This window comes from Dermochelys coriacea, chromosome 4 (assembly GCF_009764565.3).
Source record: "Dermochelys coriacea isolate rDerCor1 chromosome 4, rDerCor1.pri.v4, whole genome shotgun sequence".
Taxonomy (NCBI): domain Eukaryota; kingdom Metazoa; phylum Chordata; order Testudines; family Dermochelyidae; genus Dermochelys; species Dermochelys coriacea.
In genome coordinates this window covers 98044032-98063683 of record NC_050071.1, presented here as the reverse complement: position 1 = coordinate 98063683, position 19652 = coordinate 98044032, and the positions used below count along the sequence as shown (strand labels likewise).

Genomic DNA, 19652 nt, shown 5'->3' with positions numbered 1-19652 from the left:
TTCCTGGAAGGCTGGCACTGAGCCAGTTGCTGCTCAGTAGAGGCACCATGCAGCAGGTGCATCCACCATTGCTCTGGCAACTGATGCAAGGGCAACTCCCCTCTTGTGTTCTTCACCAGCACCAGGTAAGATCACATAGGAAATGAAGGATGTAGTCCTCACAGCTCCCTGTAAGCAGTGCAAGGAAGGGAAGAACTGGGGCCAAACTCCTGCTGCACTGAGAGTCAGTGTTCTGCAACCACTGTAGCCCGCTTCTTTCCTTCCCAGTCACTGTGTGCCAACTCATCTCCATCCCACAGAATTTGAAAATCCAGTACTGGCTTGACCAAGCATACTAGCCAGGGGAAACTGCTTGATACACCTGATCTCTTCAAGCCACCCAGATAAAGCCTCAGGCAGTAGTGGAACATATTTTACTGAGGGAATATCACATGAATCATCAACTGAAGCAGTGCATTTTTAAGAGAGCAACTTGTTAAAACATTGGCAGCATATCACTGACAGAGCTAAAATTTTATAAACTACCTCTAAATTTGAGCACACAGTTTGATTAACACTATCTACTTTTGCAAAAATGACTTATGTAGTCAGATCAGGCAGATGTACAACTGGCCAGTTTTCACATATAAAGTCAGATTCTATGTGAATATCTGTTTGAAAATTTGGCTCCCTGGAAGAAAACATGAAGAATACAGTGGTGCTACAGTGGAGTCACTTTTTTGAATACAACTCCAACAAAAGCAAATGTCAGTTTGGAACATGCTTGCATATTGAAAAGCGTTTGAGCAATTAGTATAGCAGAACTCACTACTCATTCTGAGTACAAATCTACAGGACTATGTATCTTCAACAAAAGGTCTTTGTGGAGGGAGAAAAGACCTCATACAATCTGCCTCTTTCCCTTAAGTCATATCTACGGTGCATTCTTCTACCTGGACTGTAGCTTTTTTCCAAAATGATAACTCTTAAATGTTTTTCATAAGATTCATCGCCACCAAATCTGAAATTCGATAGGGTTTTATTTTCTAAATTAAAGCATTTTCAATTTTAGTTATCTTAAAAATAAAAGAATCAACACCAAGGACAAAACCACACTGTACGTATTCTTGCAAGTTTAAAAATATCTAAGCATTTATTTGAGATTTTGACCTATTTTCTTTAGAGGAATTACATATTGTAGGTTCTTATTTTAAGAATTTTTACATCTTGACTGGCAGTAGTATGGAGACTAATTTTAAACAGATCACTAGATTGTGACATTTATATTCTGTTATGTAGTGATATACCACTCTGTACAGTTTGCCTTATTCATTTTTGTTCTTTTATCTGATGTACGTGTAATTTGATAATTCAGACATTTAAAATGAATTAGCTGGAATTCAAGAAGAATTTTTTGGGCAATATTTTAAAAGGTCATGTATTATTGCTAGCAAAGAAATTAGTTTGTTAATAAAATGAAAATGACCATTCATGTTTAAAATATAATTGGTCTAATTCTGTTCTCACTTACACTGGTGTAAATCAGAAGCAACTCTAAGTTAATGGATTCATATTGTAAATTCTATTACAAAAGAATTAGGATACTCTAGAAGTTACTCATTTCAAATATACATATCTTGTCTGAAATCTCTTACAAGCATATACTAGTTTGTAAACTTCACAATCACCTATACAAATTGATATCTTCTGTAGCACCTAAACAAGTGTAGGTAGTTAAGAAATATTTTTAGTTTTCTGTTTGATGTCATGAATTCTTACAAGGCACATAACTCGGAACACAGGTCTTGGAATGTAAATAGGGACTAGATCTTTAGTTGATTTTAAAAAAGTAAAATATATGTGCTTTTTACATTTATACATATTTGGTCACTAATTTGGATCTTGAACAGTTTTTCAGAAAATGTTTTAGTTCGGCAATTGATAAAGGTGAGAAGTACGCCACTGCTGATAATTTAAAAAAAACAAAACAAAAAAAACAACCCAACACTTAAAAACCCTTTTGTACTCTGGGTGATCATGTATATCTTTCATCCTGACATCAGTGTGGACCATGCTTGCATACTGATAAGTGCTTTTGGTGGAGTTATAGTCAAAAAAGTGATTCCATAGCACCTCTGTAGTCGTCATGTTTTCTCCTAGGGAGCCAAATTTTCAAACAGGCTTTCACACAGAATCTGAATTTGTATGTGAAAACTAGGCAGTTGTATATCTGCCAGACTTGACTGCGTAAGTCAGGATCTTTTAGATTCATTGTAACACCTGACACATCCAGGGGTACCATGCCCAACAACCTCTTCTCCTTCACTCCAAATAGGGAATACAAGCAACAGATTGTATGTTCTCAGTGGGACAATTGTGAAAATATGCAGAGCGTTGAGCTTCTTCTCCAAAGAAGCCAGCACCAGCTGCAACCAAGGAGGTGCAGGGGTAAATCAGAGCCTTGCAGGCTGTGATTGTGCTTTCGGTGGTCAGTGGCCTAGTGGCTAGATTGTTGGTCAGACGTGTTGGAGGGGGACCCAGACCCTCCCCTGGGCCGTGTGGTTTAACCCCTAAACAGGGGTTGATAGGTCTGCCTCTCTGCCGGGGGTGGTGGTGGTGGTATAGTGTTGGTTCAAGACCCGTTTCCCTGGGTGATTTCCGATTAAAGTCTCTTTAAATCTGAGGCATAGGCCCTCAAGGCCCCGCTATTTCAATTACCCCACTGTTAGGGTTTAGCTGTGGGCTCCCCTTGGCAGGAGAAGGCTTATTTGCCTCCAGTAGCTGCGTTGGCGGGCAGGTCACTGAATTGACCCGTCAGGTAGGCAAACAGAGAGCTCCTGCCTCCTCACCACTCAGCCCCCAACTGAGCCAGGCTCCCTTCTTTTCTCCCCCCTCCAGGCCTGGCATTGGCTGCAAGTATAGTGGGGTGGGGCTAGCTGAGCCCACAGGTTTTCTTTAATCCCTGCTGTACCAGGTGACAGTTTTTCTGCTCCTTCACAGTCCCCCCACATTAGGACCTGATGTGGGGGTCTGTCTGTCTTCCCCCAACTGCTCTTCACCATCCCATGAAATGAAGTCAGCATTCAGACTGGCTCTCCCAGCTTGATGCTAAATGTGGAAGGAGAAGGGGTGGAGGGAGAGGTACCACCTCATAATTCGGGGATTTGTATCCTTCGTGGCATGTAGCCAGCGGAAAAGGACATGGTCAGTGACTAGTGTGAAGGGTGCACTCAGAAGATAACAACAGAGTGAGTCCAGAGCCATTTTACTGCTAAGGCTTCTTCCTCGATCACAAAGTAGGCCTTCTGCCTCAGGAACAGCTTCTAGCTAAGGTATTAGGAGGCGACAAAGTGTCCCTAGCCCCACATTCGAAATGTCCGTCTGTAAAAAAAAACAAAAAACAAAAAAACCCTTGGTGAAGTTGGGGCTAAAAAAAGATGGGTTCTCAACAAAGCTGGGCTTTCAGGGTTTAGAAATCCTCACAGACTCTGGTACACTGGATCCTTGTGGGGCTCTCATTCTTGAGTAGATCAGTAAGAGGGGCCACAATGGAGGAGAACCCTGGAATAAAGTGACGGTAGTACCCGGCCAGACCTAGAAACTGGTGTACTTGCTTCTTCGAGGAAGGTGAGGAGCATGTCTGGATGGTCTGGAACTTGCTAATCCAGGGTTGGACTGTGCCCTTTCCCAAGGTGTACTGGAGATAGGTGGTCTCATCCTTACAAAGGTGACATTTAGTGGGATTCGCTGTCAGGCCAACCTCTTTGAGGGACTGTAGCACCGAGGTCACATGTTTCAAGTGGTTCTGCCCGTCGCGATTATAGATCTTCACATCATCTACATACACAGCTGTATACTGGCTCTGGGGGTGAAGGACTTGGTTCATTAGTCACTGAAATGTGTCTGGGGCCCCATGCAAGCTGAAGGGCATGGTCTGGAATTAAAAGAGCCTGAAGAGGGGTGGAGAAAGCGGTCTTTTCCCTGGACTTGTGTGAGGGGGATCTGCCAATATCCCTTTCTTAAGTCCAGAGTTGTCAGGTATTTCACCTTTCCTAGCCAGTTGAACAGCTCATCTAGGCCAGGCATTGGATACACATCGGAATTTTGATTCACAAGGTCAATGCAGTAAGTCGATCCAAAATTGAGTGGTTCCACTGGATTTAGGGGCCAGTACCATGGGACATTTCCAGTCACCGAAAGACTTTTCAATCACCCCCAAAGCTATCATTGAGTGGCGTTCCTGTTTCATGCCGAAGGTTTACCCTGACCTTAATTCTCACTTCTGTCTGAATCTGATGGGTTATCAGGTGAGACTGCCCTGGCTGGGTAGAGAACATGGTAGAGAAGGCAGTGATCAGTAGTTGTGCCTATTCTCTCTGCTCAGGGATAAAGTTGTCCCCAATCTTGCCCACACCTGGAATTGGAGACCTCTGAAGCCTGAGGGCCTAGTTCTAGCTCTGGTGGGTAGGGAGCTACTAATAAGTTTTCCTGGGCTTTCCGTGGTTTAAAAAGGTTCACATGGTAGATTTGTCGCATCTTATGCTTGTTGGGTTGCCTGATTTTGTAGTTCACCTATCCCACGCATCAGATCACCTCATAGGCCCCCTGCCAGTGGGCTAGGAGCTTCGACTCCAAACTGGGCAATAACAATACCGGACCACCAGGCTGAAACTCTCAGAGGTGCGCTCGTTTATTGTAGGCAGCTTCTTGTGTGTCTTGGGCATGTAAGAGGTTCTCCCTGGCAAACAAACCTAAAGTCTCAAGTTTCTTCCACAGGTTTAAGAGACATACTGCACTATGTTGCTGGCGCGAGATGGCTGTTCTTCCCTCATCTTCCAAAGTAGGTATAAAATCGCTCGAGGTTGCCTCCCATATAAAAGCTCCAATGGTGAGAAACCAGTGGAAGACTAGGGAACTTCTCGAACTGTGAATAGAAGAGGAGGGAGTAGCTGTCCCAATGTTGGACACCTGTCAGGATGAACCTTCGGGGCATCGTTTTTAGGGTTCCAATAAAGTGCTCTACCAGACTGTCCATTTGGAGTTGGTATATGGATGTTTAGAGAGTCTGGAATTTTAGCAAATGACACAGTTTCATCATCTGAGACAAAATTGGTTCCTTGATCTATCAAGATCTCCCGTCACATCCTGCCTCAAGCGAAGATACTCATGAGTGAAGATACTTAAGCTCCATAGCCACTGTTTTGGCTTTCATGGAGAGTAATGGCACAGCTACCAGGTACTGGGTTGCATAGTCTACTACAACAAGCATGAACCGTGTCCAGCCACACTCTTCTCCAGAGGGCCGACTATGTCGACTCCAATTCATTCAAAAGGTACCCTTATAAGCGGGAGAGGAATCAATGTGGCTTTCTCAGCTGGCCGAGGTATGGTGAGCTGGCATGCTGTGCAGCAGGCACAGAAATCCTCCAGGTTTCTGTAGACCCTGAGCCAAAAGAACTGGGCCAGAACCCGGGCTAGCATCTTTTCTCTTCCCAGGTGCCCAGCAGTGGGTATGGCATGGGCGAGTCACATGACCTTCTTCCGCTAGAGGCGGGGCACGAAGAGCTGATGTCAAACCTTCTCGGTCTGCTGGTCTTTCTGTAAGTGGTATAGATGGCTACCCTGAATCTGAAAGTCTGGGAACCATCCCATTTGATGGGGTTCAATGGTTTCCCCATTTACCGCTGCCACCTGGGCATATACTCAGTTCAGTGTGTCGTCAGCCTGTTACTCTCCCACGAAGTCAGAGAGGCAAATCAGAATCTCCGACTTAAGTAGCAGGGAGAATTTCTCACCTGGCTGGGATGGGGGCTGGTCTGGCTGGGTTGGTGCTGAAGACTGAGATGTCTCCTCACCAGGGTCTGCAACCTCTCCCATACCTGCAAGGATCATGCCTTCTGACAGGCCTGTGGCTGGAGGAAGGGTGCCCTGGCCATCAGAAGGGGGTCCCACCAGCTCAGTTAACTCCCCAAAATAGCTCCCATCTCTGCTTAGAATAACTGGGTAGGCAAGTGCTGGGGCCAGACCAACCATCAGGGACTCCTCCTGTCTCCCCACTGTCAACGTCACTTCCATGCGGGGGTAGGCCCTAATGTCCTCATGCACACACTGTAGTGTAATGGTGCCTTCTGTTAGTAAACCACTGTACTTCGTACAAGGGTCTGGGCACACCCCAAATCTACCAGCCCCACTACCTCTCTCCCATTTACCTGTACTGAGATGGTCAATTTAGTTGGGTTGCCTTGATCAGTTGGGTTTGCAGGGTCCAGATCTTCCCAAAAACTGCATTCCATATAAGGACAGTCTCTGGACCAGTGCCCAGAATAGCCATATGTGAAACACTGGTCTGGATCTTGGGTGGTGCGGGAGGGTTCCCTGTTGGGGCATCTGGGTGGTCTCTTCCTGATGGGCCTCCCTGAGTTCCGGAATAAGCTTGGCCCACTTCTGAACCTCCAGTGGTTCCTCAACCTGGGGTTTGAGCAAATGGTTCTGGGCCTCTGGTTCTGGGAACCTTCAGACATTTTGGTCCCTGGGGCTCTGGTAAGGGTGGCTCTGGTAAGGGGGGGGCATGTCTATGCCACTCAAGGGACTGGGGTCTACAGGTGGTTCCATCCCTAGGTGGTACGGAGTTCTTGGTTCCACCTGACCCTTGGGGTGGGGTTGTCATCATGGAGGACTTGGAAGCTAGGTAATTCTCAGTGAGCTGGATGGCGTCCATCATGGTCTCTGGACGGTGCCACAACACCTACTCTCTTCCCCAGGAAGAAAGATCTGGGCAAAATGTTTTAGCAGGACCAGTTCAGCAACCTGCGCTCCCGACTTCACCTCTGGCTTGAGCCATCTCCAGAATGTGTTCTGCAGCTTCTGGGTGGCCAGGTGGAGTCAAGCTCACTGCAGGTACAGTTCCCCCAGAAGCGTTGATGGAATGTCTTCTCCGAAATGTCTAAGGCATTGAGGATCGCGGCTTTAACCTGGGCATATTCCTTGGCGGCAACAGGGTCAAAAGCACAATATGTAATCTGTGTTATCTTGGTTAAGTATGGGGCCAGCACTGCCACCCATTGGTCTCGGGGCCACTGGGCTACCACAGCTACCCACTCAAAAGTTTCTAAGAAAGCCTCAGGATCATCATCATCATCAGGCCCCAACTTGTAAACCTGATGGGGTGGGGTTAGTTGGCTCTGCTGGATCACTGGGTCGCTGTATGGAGGCCACATGCTGGACCAGCGGCTGGACTTGCCAATTCACGAATTAACTGCTGCTGCTGCGTGGCCATCTGCTGCAGGAGTTGCTGCTGTTGGGTGTATTGCTCAGCCATCCGTTTCAGCAGCTGTTCCGTCTCCATTCAAAAGCTTTCCTTTTGTTTGTTTGTTTTTATTTAAATTCCCTTCAGCAGGGACCAAGCTGCTGCCCGCATTCTCCACCCCTTGTGATTGCGCCTTTGGTGGCCAGGTGGCCTAGTGGCTAGATTGCTGGTTAGAGCAGGTGGAGGGGGACCCGGACCCACTCCAGGGGCCTGTGTGGTTCAACCCCTAAACAGGGGTTGATGCATCTTCCTCTCTGCCAGGAGGGGGAGGGTTCAAGACCCATTTCTGTGGGTGACTTCCTATTAAAGTCTCTAATTTGGGGCAAGGCCCCACTAGTTCAATTACCCCACAGTAAGCAAGCTCCTCTTGGCAGGGAAAGGCTTAGTTGCCTTCAGTGGCTGCGTTGGCTGGTAGGTCACTGATCCGTCCCTTCAGGTAGGCAAATAGGGAGCGCCTGCCTCCTCGCCAGTCAGCCCCCAACTGAGCCAGGCTCCCTTCTTTCCTCCCCCTGCCAGGCCTGGCATTGGCTGCAGGTATATTGGGCGGGGCTAGCTGAGTCCACAGGTTTTCTTTAACCCCTGCTGTGCCAGGCAGCAGTTTCGGTGCTCCTTCACACTTACGGGACTCAGAGGAGTTTTCAATTCTGCAGCACCAGGGCCGGCAACACATGGGGAAACAACAAGAATAACTGGTCGGAGGAGCCTTCGCAGTCTCTTGACATACCATTCACTCAAGTCTCAAACATGGACTATATTTTTTATCTTCTAATTTCTTGGCTTTTTCACTGTGTGTTGGGTGTCTTGTGTATTTCATCTAGTCCCTATACACTAATTACTAAAACCCTCAGTTACTAATCATTGCTCCCTGCCTGTTATGCTTCTCACTCTCCTCTCCTTTCTGTTTACTAACTCCCTCTCCCTCAGTTTCCCTCTGCCTTTACCCAATTCACTTCTCATACTCCTATAATCCCTTCCTCTCCTCAGATTCAACTTCCGTTGAACACAACTGATCTGAACACAACTATATGGTGAATTAATCTTAATACTTTCGGGGTTTTCCCTTTAAGTCTTTCAGGGGCAAAGGTAACTTTCATACAAAAGAGATTTCTTTCCATTCTCTGGTTTTAATTTTACTCAGGGATCCCTTAGAGGGAGACAATAGTTCTATTCCTTACCCCGCTCAGCCCCACGAGATGTTCCCACTTAATGTCATAATCTTTCCTGATCTAAAGATCCTCTACTAGCATTTATGAAATATGGTATGTTTAGAAATCTAAAGGGCAAAAAATAGCTCATAGGGATCAAAACCTTTTTGGGTGGTTTCTTATGAGCTAACACAACATTTTTATCTCTCCTATACTTAACCACATTGTTAGAAAGGTTGCATGCAATAAATCTGAGCTATAGAAAATGGTAACTGACACTATTATTACACATGGATTTCAAAGTACATATCTGGCACAGGTCAGTGGATCTGCATGTGATTATAACAGTGGTAAATTTGGCCCAATCACTTTCTCAAGTTTAAGAGATTAAAATGATAAAGTTGGTAAATCAAATTCTTACTGTTGACAGTTCAATATTTAGTCATTTGTGTTTTTTTAACAATAATGTTTGAAGCATACCATACACAGGCACAAATTAAATATTCCATATAAAAACAGACATGAATTAGCTCTAGCCGTTCAGCAGCACTATGGTACAATATTTTATTATGCAGCATTCTTGATGCATAACAAACAGCAAATTATTTTGGCTAACTGACCAAAAACAAGAAAATAATTTTTTTCAATAAAACAAGAAAAGGAATTAAACTATTTGTTTTAATAGTTTCTAACAGAGTTTGCTACATTAGACTAAAGTAATAGGTGCTAAAGTTGCTTCTCTCCCAAAGAAAAAATATTTTGCAGATATCTGGATATTTTAAGTAAAATAAAAACATTTTAATGGGGCTTATAATCATTTTCATGTTGAAGAATTTGCAGATTTTACTTACATCAAGAGACCCTTCATTGATAACAATGAGTCCCATGTTCTTTTTCAAAAGTTTGCACGAGTGACCTGTTAAAAAATGTTACAAATAACCGTTCTACTATATAACATTTATAAATTTAACCAAATATTTCTTCTTTAAACTAAAGATGAAATTTTGAAAAAAAAATTTAATGTTGGCCTAACTCTGACCTACGAAGAACAATGGTAAAATGCCTAACATGATAGCGTAGCCATTTTGCTAAGATTATAATAGTTAGAATGTAATTGTGCACAAACATTTATAAATCCCATAACTTTCATGTACAAAAACCAATGGGAGTATGCAATTCAGGTGCTTGTATGCATAAATAGCCATGTTGGGTGTGCAAACACCTAAGCGTGCATGCAGATAGGATATTTGTGCTTGTATGTTTGACACATGCTAATGTATTGTAAACAACTGTGTGTGCTTAAGACAAAGTCTAGCCTATTCTTTACAGTATTTATCACAAGAAAAGAAAGGCAACTTTTTGGAATACAAAATGTAATAATTCCAACCAGCAATATTTGGTCTGATAATATTTTCATCCTGTACTTAGGATGTTATCACTTGAACAGAACCATATTTTCACTAGATAAACGATTCTTACAGGATTTATGAAAATTCCCAGCCATAAGATGTATGTGACATCAGACATTCACATTAATATAGACTTGGCATTCTACTATGATAACCTTTGAGGAACAAGGAATGGAAATAGACTTTCTAGAGCACTTTAAGAAAAATAACAATCATGTAACAATACTAGAAATACCAAGCTTGCTGATTCAGTGACAAACTGGTTTTGTTTTTGTTCTTTGGGTCTGAGCTGGCAAACATCTATGCACATGTGTAAGTTTACTCCCACAAGTAGTTCCATTATTATCAGTGAGCCTATATGCCTGAGTAAAGTGTTTGGAAGATGAGGCCCACTGTAGCGATGCCTCCAGAACTCCTCCATATGAGGATGCCGCATGTGAGCCAAACCATAAGAATATATACCTACTTTGAAATGCTTTAAAAAAAAATAAAAACCCTGTGCCATCCATCTGTACTACTTTATTTTCCTATAGAGCTGGAAGGAAAATGTGAACTTTTTTTCTATTTATCTTTTTGGTGTGAATTCAATAAAATACTTTGCAGGAGTTCTGTGGTTTGAGGCTGGTCACACTTTGCAGCAAATCAAACCTCAGAAATATAGTTTAAAAACGTTAGGTTTCAGAGTAGCAGCCGTGTTAGTCTGTATTCGCAAAAAGAAAAGGAGTACTTGTGGCACCTTAGAGACTAACAAATTTATTTGAGCATAAGCTTCCGTGAGCTACAGCTCACTTCATCGGATGCATTTGGTGGAAAAAACAGAGGAGAGATTTATATACACACACACAGAGAACATGAAACAATGGGTTTATCATACACACTGTAAGGAGAGTGATCACTTAAGATAAGCCATCACCAGCAGCCGGGGGGGGGGGGGGGGGAGGAAAACCTTTCATGGTGACAAGCAAGGTAGGCTAATTCCAGCAGTTAACAAGAATATCAGAGGAACAGTGGGGGGTGGGGGGAGAAATACCATGGGGAAATAGTTTTACTTTGTGTAATGACTCATCCATTCCCAGTCTCTATTCAAGCCTAAGTTAATTGTATCCAGTTTGCAAATTAATTCCAATTCAGCAGTCTCTCGTTGGAGTCTGTTTTTGAAGCTTTTTTGTTGAAGGATAGCCACTCTTAGGTCTGTAATCGACTGACCAGAGAGATTGAAGTGTTCTCCAACTGGTTTTTGAATGTTATAATTCTTGACGTCTGATTTGTGTCCATTCATTCTTTTACGTAGAGACTGTCCAGTTTGGCCAATGTACATGGCAGAGGGGCATTGCTGGCACATGATGGCATATATCACATTGGTAGATGCGCAGGTGAAGGAGCCTCTGATAGTGTGGCTGATGTGATTAGGCCCTATGATGGTATCCCCTGAATAGATATGTGGACAGAGTTGGCAACAGGCTTTGTTGCAAGGATAGGTTCCTGGGTTAGTGGTTCTGTTGTGTGGCGTGTGGTTGCTGGTGAGTATTTGCTTCACATTGGGGGGCTGTCTGTAAGCAAGGACTGGCCTGTCTCCCAAGATCTGTGAGAGTGATGGGTCGCACACTCTCAAAGAAACTGCGGAACCACCTGATCAACATCCTCTACAGCAAACAGGGAAAGATTAAGAATGAGCTCTCAAAACTGGATACTCTCATAAAGAACCAAACTTCCACACAAACTTCCTCGTGGCTGGACTTTACAAAAACTAGACAAGCCATTTACAACACACACTTTGCTTCTCTACAAAAGAAAAAGGACACTAAGCTATCTAAACTACTATATGCCACAAGGGGCCACAACAATGGTTCCCGTAACCCACCCAGCAATATTGTTTATCTATCCAACTATACTCTTAGCCCAGCAGAAGAATCTGTCCTATCTCGGGGCCTCTCCTTTTGCCCCTCCACCCCCACGAACATGATACAGTTCTGTGGTGACCCAGAATCCTATTTTCGACGTCTCAGACTCAAGGAATATTTCCAACACACCTCTGACCAACGTATTAACCCACAGAGACCTTCCTGCCAACACTACAAAAAGAAGGATTCTGGGTGGACTCCTACTGAAGGTCAAAACAGCAGCCTGGATTTCTACATAGAGTGCTTCCACCAACGTGCACGAGCTGAAATTGTGGAAAAGCAGCATCGCTTACCCCATAACCTCAGCCATGCAGAACAGAGTGCCATCCACAGCCTCAGAAACAACTCTGACATCATAATCAAAAAGGCTGACAAAGGAGGTGCTGTCGTCATCATGAATAGGTCAGAGTATGAACAAGAGGCTACTAGGCAGCTCTCCAACACCACTTTCTACAAGCCATTACCCTCTGATCCTACTGAGAGTTACCAAAAGAAACGACAGCATTTGCTCAAGAAACTCCCTGAAAAAGCACAAGAACAAATCCGCACAGACACCCCTAAAACCCCGATCTGGTGTATTCTATCTGCTACCCAAGATCCATAAACCTGGAAATCCTGGACGCCCCATCATCTCAGGCATTGGCACCCTGACAGCAGGATTGTCTGGCTATGTAGACTCCCTCCTCAGGCCCTTCGTTACCAGCACTCCCAGCTATCTTCGAGACACCACTGACTTCCCGAGGAAACTACAGTCCATTGGTGATCTTCCTAAAAACACCATCCTAGCCACTATGGATGTAGAAGCCCTCTACACCAACATTCCACACAAAGATGGACTACAAGCCGTCAGGAACGTATCCCCGATACTGTCACGGCTAACCTGGTGGCTGAACTTTGTGACTTTGTCCTCACCCATAACTATTTCACATTTGGTGACAATGTATACCTTCAAATCAGTGGCACTGCGATGGGTACCCGCATGGCCCCACAGTATGCCAACATTTTTATGGCTGACTTAGAACAACGTTTCCTCAGCTCTCGTCCCCTAATGCCCCTACTCTACTTGCGCTACATTGATGACATCTTCGTCATCTGGACCCATCGAAAAGAAGCCCTTGAGGAATTCCACCATGATTTCAACAATTTCCATCCCACCATCAACCTCAGCCTGGACCAGTCCACACAAGAGATCCACTTCCTGGACACTACGGTGCTAATAAGCGATGGTCACAAACACCACCCTATATCAGAAACCTACTGACCGCTATTCCTACCTACATGCCTCTAGCTTTCATCCAGATCATACCACACGATCCATTGTCTACAGCCAAGCTCTACGATATAACTGCATTTGCTCCAACCCCTCAGACAGAGACAAATACCTACAAGATCTCTATCATACATTCCTACAACTACAATACCCACCTGCTGAAGTGAAGAAACAGATTGACAGAGCCAGAAGAGTACCCAGAAGTCACCTACTAAAGGACAGGCCCAACAAAGAAAATAACACAACGCCACTAGCCATCACCTTCAGCCCCCAACTAAAACCTCTCCAACGCATCATCAAGGATCTACAACCTATCCTGAAGGACGACCCATCACTCTCACAGATCTTGGGAGAGAGGCCAGTCCTTGCTTACAGACAGCCCCCCAATGTGAAGCAAATACTCACCAGCAACCACACACCACACAACAGAACCACTAACCCAGGAACCTATCCTTGCAACAAAGCCTGTTGCCAACTCTGTTCACATATCTATTCAGGGGATACCATCCTAGGGCCTAATCACATCAGCCACACTATCAGAGGCTCCTTCACCTGCACATCTACCAATGTGATATTGCCATCATGTGCCAGCAATGCCCCTCTGCCATGTACATTGGCCAAACTGGACAGTCTCTACGTAAAAGAATGAATGGACACAAATCAGACGTCAAGAATTATAACATTCAAAAACCAGTTGGAGAACACTTCAATCTCTCTGGCCACTCAGCCTAAGAGTGGCTATCCTTCAACAAAAAAAGCTTCAAAAACAGACTCCAACGAGAGACTGCTGAATTGGAATTAATTTGCAAACTGGATACAATTAACTTAGGCTTGAATAGAGACTGGGAATGGATGAGTCATTACACAAAGTAAAACTATTTCCCATGGTATTTCTCCCTCCCACCTCCCCCCCACTGTTCCTCTGATATTCTTGTTAACTGCTGGAATTAGCCTACCTTGCTTGTCACCATGAAAGGTTTTCCTCCTTCCCCCCCCCCCCCCGCTGCTGGTGATGGCTTATCTTAAGTGATCACTCTCCTTACAGTGTGTATGATAAACCCATTGTTTCATGTTCTGTGTGTGTGTGTGTAAATCTCTCCTCTGTTTTTTCCACTAAATGCATCCGATGAAGGGAGCTGTAGCTCACGAAAGCTTATGCTCTGATAAATTTGTTAGTCTCTAAGGTGCCACAAGTACTCCTTTTCTTTTTAAAAATGTTAGGAACCTCCAGGATCAAAGTTTTGTTAAAATGGATTTGACTATAGATAAGTATCAATTATTTATGGAGCAAACCAATAAAATCCTTCAACTACTTATTTTTAAGTGAACAAGCAGAGCAAAGCCTGAAAATTCTAAATTCACGTTGTACTATGAAATAAATTGGTCTTAAGTTTTTTTCTCAAAATACTGCATAATCAGTTAGCACTTAAATCCTGGAGTGTCACTTGATAGTATTACCTATACTATATACTCCACTTGTCAGAAAGCATTTTTGCTCCAATTCCTTGGATGGCTTTTGTCACTAGGTTTTTAAAAAAGATCTAACTACACCTCAAAATCAAATACAATACCAATGTTAATCGCAGTCTCTTGTTTGTCGCCAGTAAGAATCCAAATTTTGATGTCTGCTTTCATAAGAGTTTCTATGGTTTCAGGAACTTTGTCTTGTAGCTTGTCTTCAATGGCTGTAGCTCCAAGCAGTTGAAGATTCTGTGAAAACACAGAATTAAAGACATAATTAAAGGACTTCAAATTGAAGTTGCCTACTGAAATTTCCAATTTTTTCACAACCAGTAATTAACATTTACTTTTCTAGTCTCTTCAGACACACCTCTCTTGAACTGTACTGATCACCTTGGTTTAAAGAACAAGGATTTTCCAGACTATGTTGATGAGCCTTGAGAGCTTCCCTTTTCAGTCTTTATCGGCTAGATCATTTAGTCTGATCTGTATAACATGGACCATAGAATTTCAGCATGTACTGAGCAGAATAAATTGTGCCTGACTAAAATATATCTTTGAGAAAGGTTTTCAGTCTTGATCTTAAGACTTCTAGAGATGGAGAATCCACCATTTCCTTTAGTAGTTTGTTCCAATGGTTAATCACCCTCACTGTTAAACTGTGCTTTATTTCTAATTTGAATTTGTCTGGCTTTAATTTCCAACCACTGGGGATTGTTATGCCTTTCTCCATTAGGTTGGCTCATATCTTCTCAAGTGAAGGTACTTCATAATCATTTCATCTTTCAGTCTTATTGTTTTGATAAACTAAACAGATTGAGGTCTTCAAATCTCTCATAGTAAGGCATTTCCTCCCAGCCCTTAAATAATTTTGTGGCGCTTCTGTGCACCTTCTCCAATATTTTAAATATCCCTCTAAACCTGTGGACACTGGAACTAGGTGCAGTATTTCAGTATCGGTCTCATCAATGCCATGTGTAAGAATAAAATTGTTTCCCTATACTTCCCTATTTCTACATGCAAGGATTGCATTAGACTTTGTTGCCACAGCTTTGCACTGGGAGCTCATGTTCTGTTTGTACACGGTGACCCTTATATCCTTTTAAGAGTCACTGATTCCCAAGGTAGAGTCCCTCATTCTATATGTATAGCCTGCATTCTTTGTTCCTAAATGTAGGATAATGAATTTGTCTATTTTAAAATGCATTTTGTTTGAATGGGCCCATTTTACCAAGCAATCCAGGTCACTGTGGGTGATTACTCTGCCCTCATTATTTACCATTCTGCCAATCTTTGGGTTATCCACAGATGTTATAGACAGGGATTTAATTTGCTTCTAGACCTTTGATAAAAATATTGAACAACATTGGGCCTAGAACTTAACACTTGTGGAACCCTTGATTGACTTCTTGAGATCTGTCAACTAGCCAGTTCCTAATCCATTTAATGTGCTTGTATATTGTTAATTTTTTTTTAAACAATGTTGTCCAGTACTAAGTCATATGCCTAACATAAGTCTAAATATATATCATATCTATGAAGTTACCTGTATGCACCAAACTTGCAGTCTCATAAAAACATGACATTAGATTTGTTTGACAAGAAACCCATGTTGATTTGGATTAATTATATTCCCATCCTTTAATTTTTTTACTGATTGAATACTGTATCAGCTTTCTATTATTTTGCACGTGATTGATGTCAAGCTAACTGGCCTATAATTCCCTGGGTAATCTAGTTTGCCAATATTCTAAAGGACTGTCTTTTGGAATTTTCCCAGTATTCCAAGGTTTATTAAAAATTGACATCAACAGACCAGTGATCTCCTCAGATAACTTTTAGGACTTTTGGGTGTATTCTGTCCAGGACTGCCGATTTTAAAATGTTTATCTCCAGTAGCTGTTTAGATATTGCTCTTCTAGCACCAGATCCTGTGACTTGTCAAAGGCCACAGAAGATATGAATATAAAAGAAGGGATTAGTACTAAGAAGTTTCTGTGTCTTACTACTGTACTCTATCCCCACTTTCTTTCTTTTAATATTTTCAAGTGCAACTGTCCTATTTGAGCCCAGTCAATGCTGAGTAGAAGGCAAGGAACAGTAAGAGAGATGGAGACAATTTGTTGAAGTGCTAAACACCCTCAATTTCCACGGTTTAGAATTCCCCAGTTAGAATTATGGGTCCTCAGCACTTCTGAAAATCTGGTCCTTTGTCTTCTTGTTAATAAATTCTGGAAACTCTATTGACAACAACTATTTAAGAAAATGTTTATATTCTGCCTTTTGTTGCTTTAATTTGTTCCTTTAAATGTATTTTTATTAAACACCTTAGCATTAAATCTTGTTGTATTCATTAAATTTTCACTTTGGTTTTGTGCTTGGTGACCTTGGTAGTACTCTTTTGTTCCCTCAATCTGAAAATCTATTAGTAGCTAAAAAAAACACTCTCCCTGCAAAACACACTCTTTACACATACATAATGTATTATTACAAAATGATTAAATGCATTTTCATCAGACTTTGAAAGAATAGCTGCTTTGGGGAACAGACCAAGCATGAAACATTTATATTTAAACATTGTGACTGAAAATAGGGTTTTAGAACTGCAATATCATCTCAACACTAAACTATAGTATTGCTATTTCTTTTATTCATTCAATTTTATAAAACAAACCATCCTATGTGCTAGGTTTCTATGGAAAAGGTCTTCGCAATGCTACAATACAGTTTAGAAATCTAGTAATATACAACTGATAGAATATGGATGTTTCTAGAAAAAAACATTTTAGCCTTAGTATAATTTTAAGATTAGGCTCTTGAACAATAACCACACAGTTTCAACTCCACTGTGAACATTAGTGACAGGATTTGAACTCTCTATGTGTTTCTGTACACATGGTTTGAACAATTACACTAGATTTAATTCAATTAACATTACTTTACATAGATGACTACACTAAAGGCAATGACAATCTATACTGAATCTTGATAAAATCCCTATGATAAAATAGTTCCAATTTTGGGAATTTCAGCAAAAACAATTCATGGAAATATTTTTTAGCACCTGAAGCATGACAGCTAGTGTATCATAACATTATTTTAAAAAAAGAAGGATTACTTACTAGTAATCCTGGTTTTCTGAAAATGGCTTTTGTGCATATTCCCACTTGTGGGTTATAATGCCTCTGGCATCAAACTAACAAATTTTTCTAGCGAGCACTGATAGCTGGGGCTGCTCCTCCTTCCCCCTCACAGAGGATTCCATGTGTATAAAACCACCCTTTAGCTCCTTCCCTAACTTCAGAATGGTCTTCCTGAAATTTCAAAGCAGCAGGGTGAGGAGTATGAGTATGCAGAGGAAACACAAACACTTACTAGTAAGTAACCCCTCTATTCTTTTTTTTTTCCCCCTTAGAGTGGCCTCGGCATAGTCTTTTTTGTGAGAGAAGCAATCAATACAAGCCCTTAGGAAGAAATTCTAGGTGAAAAGGACTGCAAAACTTCCACAACAGGCATAAGCACTAGATTACATTGTAAGTGACCACAATTTCAGTCTCCCACATCAGACCACAGTAACCTGAGAAACCACAGCGAGGAACAATTATTTTTAAGTAAATACATATACAACTTTAGGCAACAGCTTTGAAAACTCTACAAAGAAAACAAAAGGCCTGAAATGGATGCAGTCTTCAGACAAGTTGAATAATTTTTTTTATATATGCAGGTGCATGAGCACCTGGCAAGTCTTAATAAGGTTATAAAAGATACGTGGGGAAATGGATACAGAATGCTGGTCTGTTTGACACGACAACAGAGATGACTCGAGACTGGAAATAGTGATTTTAGGACACTGACTAACCAAATATACCATATGGACTAGTTTATAGAAGACTGGCCATTTTGCCTGTATCTCACTAAGTCCAGGCAGTAGTTATGGATGCGACAAATTCTCTTATGTGTACGGTGTGCCAGATCTGAGAGCTTTGAAGCATGAAAACCTCAGACTATTTTAATTTATAAATGATATATTTATCTTTGTAAATTAGGAATTATATTCTGGTTCCACGGAGGAGGGTTACAAAGCTTCCTGCAGGAACGAAAATCACTGGGGGGTAATTAATGCAAATCCCTGGACAGATAAACAGCACTGGAGAAGTACCACCTCCTAGTGGGAAATTGCATATAATGATTTTGACTGGGTTAAAGAGGGCCAGAAAACAAAAGCCCCAAACTGTATAAAAGCTCAGCTTGAGCTGACTTAGAGGGTCACAGATTCTGAAATAAAAAATGGACAAACTTGTGTATAGACCTACCAGGATCCCAGGCAGATGACAGGTAATACCTGGTAAGCTTAGCATGCAAGTATACTGTTTACTGATTTATATGCTTTTGTCTTAAATATACTGTGCTTTGTGAAAGCTGTCTGGTCATTGTTAAACTAGATCATAGCACTGGAAGACCGCAGAAATGCAGGTGCTGCACTAAAGTCAGATCCACTGGGATAAACACAGTGAATTGCAATGGAGTTGCAGCCTAAATCTCCAGTCTGAAGGAAAAAGAATGCGTGTTCCTGCCCTGAGAAAGGCTCATACCTTTAAACATCCCCTGTGTGGAGTGTCTGCAAAGAAGCCATGAAGAAGTCAGAGGTGCAACTTGCCTGTGACAAATGGCACAGATGATATTCTGACATTTATCAGACCAGAGATTCCAAGAGCTTTGAGAAGCAAGACACCAACCCCAAATCAAAAGAGAGGTGCACCACAGGAAATACCCCTGGGGCAGCTAAAAGGGTATGCTCTCCCTGTGGTACTCACAGCACAACCATAATTCACAATCCATATGCCTTTGGTACAGCCATGAAGGCAAAGCAATTACCTTATGTAAGCCTAGTGGTACATGGAGCAATCCTTCCATAAACTAGGATATTGCAAGGTGAGAGAGGACACTTGTTCCAAGCATGTGAAGATGAAAGCTGCAGTCACAACCCATACAGCCTGCACGAACAGATAACATGGCTCTGAATGTTCCAAGTGTAAAAGATGGCAAGGTTAAACAAGAAGGTTGTTTGCTCAAAACCTCCTGCTTTCCAATTAACCCCCCCCACTACACTTCTGAGAAACACTGTCACCAAGCACGTCAGAACTCTCATCAAGCGTGTCAACCTGAGAAAATTCAAGGAGG

At 42.3% G+C, this 19652-nt stretch overlaps 1 protein-coding gene and 1 long non-coding RNA gene across 2 annotated transcripts in view; one reads left to right on the top strand and one right to left on the bottom strand.

Moving 5' to 3' along the window:
• The window catches only part of ATP8A1 (ATPase phospholipid transporting 8A1), a 262923-nt gene that overhangs the window by 103265 nt on the left and 140006 nt on the right, over positions 1 to 19652 (bottom strand). The window contains 2 exon segments of the mRNA XM_038400205.2: positions 9282 to 9346; positions 14582 to 14720. Of these exon segments, the coding sequence (XP_038256133.1) occupies positions 9282 to 9346; positions 14582 to 14720 (204 nt within the window).
• On the top strand, positions 10415 to 14532 carry LOC122460053. Its single transcript, XR_006281110.1, has 2 exons — positions 10415 to 10514; positions 14232 to 14532. It is a non-coding gene; the product is annotated as an uncharacterized LOC122460053 (long non-coding RNA).